Consider the following 5,961-nt stretch of genomic DNA (forward strand, 5'->3'; position numbering starts at 1 on the left):
TTTTATTTTGCTTTTTTTTTTTATTGGAATTGTGGTTTATTGGAGTGTTCCCATTTTTCCCCCCAGGGGACATCTGTCAATGTCTGGAGACACTTTTGGTTATCACAACTGGGTGATGGGGTACAATGGGCATCTAATGGGGGCAGCATAGGGATGCTGCTAAACCACTAGCAGTACACAGGACAGCCCCATCCCCCAAAAATGATCTGGCTCCAAATGCCCATAGTGCCAAGGTTGAGAAATCTTGCTTTATAGGGTAGTTAAGGATGGCCATTCCAATGACATTAGAGTAGGCCCTGAAGCAAGCCACATAGATAACTGGACAGAGACCTTTCCAGACAGAACAACAAATGCAAAAGGAGTGTGCTTGGCCTTTGGGAGGAACAACAAGGAAGTCACTGTCTCATGACTCCAGTAAGGGAGGAGCATGGTGAGAGATGGGGACAGAGATAGTAGGATATCAGATCGTCCCTATGGTGAGGACTTCTGAGTGAGAGGAAAAACTATTAGGCGGTGCTAAGCAGAGCCATGAGGTGATACGGGCTTATTTTTTTTTTAAAGGATTCTTCTGGGTACTGCGTAGAAACTAGACGGTGGGCAGTGATACCAAGTTCACACTAAAATGGAATTTGCTATATGCCAGCACTGTTCTAGATGCTTTAGACATACTGATTCATTCAGTCATGAAGACAGCCCTGTGAGGGAGGAAGGCATTTTTCCTACTTTATAGAGGAGAAGCTGGGAAACCTGATAATGGCTATGGTTGAATGAAATCTTCAGGGCTGGGCACAGTGGCTCACACCTGTAATCCCAACACTTTGAGAGGCTGAGGTGGGAGGATTGCTTGAGCCCAGGAGTCTAAGACCAGCCTGGGCAACATAGGGAAACCTCCTCTCTACAAAAACTCAAAAGCTTAGCTGAGAGATCATGAAAATAGATTATGAACAGTGAAATTCCTGAGACGGCTGAAAGTGTGTGGGGGACCAAAGCAGGGGAGATTAGCCTTGGTCCAGAGGAGGGAGAAGCAAATGGAGTCAGCAGCCTGCCTTGTTTTTACATGTAATATTTAAATTTTCAAATTCTATTACAGGAGGGCCTACTTTCTGTTTTTATCAAGAGTTTTTCTTTTGTTCAAAGACATGGTTATGGGAATGTTTTGAAAGGGTAAGAAACACTGGTATAAAAGGTGTTGTAGATTAATTTGAAGTTCTTATGAAACAGTCTCTCAAAATGAAGGGTTATTTTTGGTTTTGTTATGTTCGAGTTGCTTTGTTTTCTTTGTTTTTTGCTGTACCAATTACTGATGGTTTGCTTTTCTATAACTGTGAGAGGAGATCACTGTTCTGCAGAAAGTGGGAGGGAGGCTTGGTGGTGGGGTACTGAAGCTCAAGGAAAGTACCTTTCTCCTATCTAGAAAGGGTGATTTCCTTCAAATCATAAGATATTTTGATGAATTCTACTGAATACCATATAAAAACTTTCATTTGAATTTTACTGAATGGTATCTGCCATATGTTGTGTTCCTTATATGTACATTAATTAACGAAGCTGGAAGATACATATACACAGAGCAGCTGTCTTAGGTGAACCTGGGGAAGAGGAATGAGGGTTTTCACCTCTGTTACATAGTCTTCTGTATTTAGCTGTTTTCATTTTATATTTTACTTTTATAAGAAAATTCATTAACATTTTTAAGAAGTTATGTTTTCTTTGGATTTTCATAGGTTAAGATGCCATACTGTTGAAAGCAGTAAACCAAACACTCTTACGTTAAAAGACAATGCTTTCAACATGTCAGATAAAACCAGTGAAGATATATGTCTACAGGTAAGTATACTTTCTTCCTACCCAAACAAAGTTATTAATGCTGATCAACATTAGAAATCCCTTTTTTTCTCACGGACATAAGGAAAAACCTTTGGCATAGATACAACAGAAATACTGTCTTCTTTGTGAAGAGATGCCAAATCAGAAATGGTAGGCAGGCCAGGTGCAGTGCTGCCTGTAATCCCAGCACTTTGGTAGGCTAAGGCAGGAGGATCACTTGAGCCCAGGAGTTTGAGGCCAGTCTGGGCAATATAGCGAGACCCTGTCTCTACAAAAAAACTGAAAATTAACCAGGTGTGGTGGCACACATCTATAGTCCCAGCTACTAGGGAGTCTGAGGCAGGAGGATTGCTTGAGCCTGGGAGGTCAAGGCTGCAGTGAGCCGTGATCATGCCACTGCCCTCCAGTCTGGGCAACAGAACAAGACCGTTTCTCAATAAAAAAAAAAAAAAGAAAAGAAAAGAAATGGTGTAAGTAATGAGTTATTTTTGGAGATCTATTAACCATTTGAAAGCTTTGGCCATTTTTAGCAAAGTACAAGGTGCTTTGGGGAGTATCAAATAATTCAGTCTTGCAGAAAAAAAAGTACCAAGTAGTGCATTTAAATTTGAAAGAGACAGAGGGGCTCTCCGAGTAGCTGAAGGCTACTTAAGGGTTTCTGTACCTCCAGGAACTGACTGCTCTGCTCCTGTCTCAGCTAGAAATGTAGACCTCTCAAAATGAGAATAAGCATAGACATATCTGTCCACCAAACAAATCTAATGCCCTGTTGCACTTCCACCTCCTTCCACCAGCCTTACAGAGTAGTGGGCCCCATCCTTTCAGTGTTTGGATTTCTAGTATTCCTGTTTGTCGTGCCCATGATTAATGACTGTTTTATTGATATAAATCTTTCATCCCTTTTTCCCTCTTCAGCTCAGTCATTTACTAGAAAGCAATAGGAAGCTTGAAGACCAAGTTCAGCGTTGTATCTGGTTCCAGCAGCTGCTGCTTTCCTTAACAGTGCTCTTGCTTGCTTTTGTCACCTCTTTCTTCTATTTATTGTACAGTTAAAGAAGTGGTGCCGAATAGGAACCACGGCTCCTTCGTCCATTAGTTGGAAAAAGTAACAGACCTAAAACTCTACCAAGCTACTAAAAACATTGCACATCTGTGCTTCCTAAAAGGAAATATGCAGCACTTAGAGGGGAACACATACATGTCTTGAAAATAAACTGCTAGAATAAAGAAATGCTGGAGAAATTGATTATAAGAGACTATAGCTATTTAGTAAAGTAAGTAAAGGCATATCCATTGTGTAAATTAATAGTTTAAATATAATTTATTTTTTCCTTTTGATCTGAATACTTTTAAAGCTTAAGTTTTATCGTGTAAATACATTAGCTAAACTGAAAAGTATAAGTAACATGCTTTGTTGCAGCCAAAAAATGTAATCTGCTTTTTTATGACAGAATTATTATAGCTGAGCTGACTTACTAGCTTTTCTATACTATGTATATAGAAGAACATGTATATTGAGAAAGAAAACATACTTATATAGAGGAATTTATGTAACCATGACTTTGTAATGTTGAGAATTCCTCCCAGGTGATGGTCAATATTCTTTTGGAATGTAAACCGATTTAATGCCAAACCACCTTAACCCTTGTTTCTCAGTGTTCCTTAACAGCCTGCCTTTTATTAATCTCAGACTTTTTTATGAACACTCTCATTTCAGTAGAATTTGGAAAACTAAGCGTGGTTGGAATTTCTTTGAATTCTGTTAGTAATGCCCAAAAGAAAAGTCTCAAGCAGTCCCCCTATCCAGTCATTTTTATGGAGTTTCATGTTGTCCACTATAGCTGGACACTGAACTTTTTGCCTAATTTATTAAAAAGGCCTGACCTTCTGTTGTCCCATCTTCACCCCCATTCCAGAGCAGAGGAGTCTCTGTGGACCATGAATTGCACTGTCTCCCTCCTCATTTCTAAATGAAAGGTGTTAGATATAAATGTTTTGAAAAGTTAGTTGTATGAGATGCTAAGCAGGATAATAAATTTAGATTTTAAAATGTTCCTTGTTAAAGTCAGCCCATGACAAGGAAATTTACAAAATACTAGAGTATCTAGAAGGGTGAAAATAAAAAAATAAAAAGAAACATAGATGCCCAGGTGTCAGCTCTCCATTTAAAAAATGAAAAATGTAACTCACGATGATCTGTGAAACCTTCAAACTAGGACCAATTGACTTACTTGATATTCTGCCTTTGATATGGTAGTACCCACCCGGTATTCCTAAAATCCTAACAAGATACACCTTGCAGTAGCAGAGGCGATGAAATTAGTTTGTTTTCTCATTAATATGGCCAGTTTGGGTCTATGTTGCTTCACATGTACATCTACTTTATTTGAAAGAAAAAACAGTCTGTCTGTAAAATGTTGAGTTTTGATTGAGCCATGTTTAGAGATTTTATTACTATTCTGAAGGGTAGTGTTGTTGGCTTTCATCTTCAAGAAGTTGATTCCAAAATTGAGTTATGAAGAATGATATAACAGAATTCCTTCAAAATTGGCCTAGAAAATAAAACCTTAAAAGGACACTGGTGTGCTACTTTGTCTTAATTTGGGCTTTTCTGTTTCAGTTTGCCACCTCCAGCTGTGAAACGGACTGCAGTCCACCCTAAGTACTGTGCACAGTATCTCCCTGTATGTGTGCACAGTGGCTTCCCCTTACATGGTAGATTTTTGGCCTTAATATAATCTAATCCCAAAGTAGTTGTGTATGTTTTCTGTTCCTTGGCAAATAAATGAGGAAATAATTAGCCAAGATTGAAAATGTATTGTCCTAACGGTGTCCCTTTAATGTTTCATATGAAAAATTATGTTGACCCACTAAAATATCCTTGCTCAATGTCTGGTCAGTTGAATTTAATAACATATCCTGTTAATGTTTGTGTATCTATTAAATGTGACTAAGCAGGATTACTGAAAATTAACTATAAAATCAAAGGCATCTAAACGTTTGTACTTGTCTTGATTAATCATATATTTACACTTGATTTTATTGTCTTCATTTGTTTTTATTTAATCATAATTGCATGATTATTTTTGGTACTCTAATCAGTCATTTTATTTTTAATCATGTCATTACCTATTCATGACCAAATTACCAAGGAACCAACATTTAGATTTAGATACTTGTTTTCACTTAGGAATGGAAATTAATCGATTTTCCATGGAAGCACTAGTGAAATATCATTACCTTGATCTGCAAGTAGCCTGAAAATGCGATTGCTGGTAAACCTGGCCTCAAATTTCATACTACCATAACTGTTTTTATATATCGCCACTAATTTTGACTGGATTTAATAGCACTTTATTGTACAACTACAAAAAAATGTATTCCTAGAATTGTTGCCAGTGTAATTTCTCTAATGTTCTGGTGCTTTTCATATATTTTCAGTATTTTTATTACTATATTGGTATTTTCTTTGTATAAATTGATTAAAAGAACATGTTTTCTATTTTAATATGTTTTAGAAAAATAATTACATTTATGAAATAAATATCATCAGGAAAAAAAAACCTCTGGTCTCTAATTGATAAAGCATCTTAAAGAAAATCAATATTCAACCTCACTCTGACCTTTTAAAGATCATAGTAATTTCTTTTGGATCTGCTTTGCATTTCTATAAGGACAGCACTGCAGGCCTCCAAAGATGCAGTTCAGTGTCAGGTTAGCCTGTCCTTTAGTGTGTCCTGTTTCTCCTTGTCCCCGTGTCAGGTGTAGCTGCTCTTCAGTGTAGTTCTTCGTTTTCCCCAGACATAGCATTGGACCCACTGTCATGCTTAGAGCTCATTGTGGAGCCTGTTGCTGAAGCTGCAACGAGTCAGAATTGCCACGTAGTTTCCCCAATCCTAGTATTCACACATAGTTCTCTGACAGGAGCAAGCAGGAGGCAGGCTAACAAGAAGTCTGCCTGACTGCCAGACACACAGGGAAGATAGCAGTGTGGCACTGATCATTCTGAAATCAGGCACGTGCTCAGGACCTGGGACCTGGGGGGTGTTGCAGAGGGGCAGCAGGGAAGCCCCAGGATGGTGATGTTAGAGGTTCTCAGGGTTCTTGATGCCTGGTCTGTCACCAATGAAATAC

General features: G+C 38.3%; 1 protein-coding gene across 1 annotated transcript in view; it reads left to right on the forward strand.

Moving 5' to 3' along the window:
• Positions 1-5,231, forward strand: part of MOSPD2 (motile sperm domain containing 2) — a 55,379-nt gene extending 50,148 nt beyond the window's left edge. The window contains exons 13-14 of the mRNA XM_025371829.1: positions 1,697-1,827; positions 2,743-5,231. Of these exons, the coding sequence (XP_025227614.1) occupies positions 1,697-1,827; positions 2,743-2,880 (269 nt within the window). The 3' untranslated portion in view covers positions 2,881-5,231. The remainder of the gene's footprint in view (positions 1-1,696; positions 1,828-2,742) is intronic.
• The last annotated feature ends 730 nt before the right edge of the window (positions 5,232-5,961 follow it).

The sequence above is a fragment of the Theropithecus gelada genome, chromosome X, assembly GCF_003255815.1.
Source record: "Theropithecus gelada isolate Dixy chromosome X, Tgel_1.0, whole genome shotgun sequence".
NCBI lineage: Eukaryota > Metazoa > Chordata > Mammalia > Primates > Cercopithecidae > Theropithecus > Theropithecus gelada.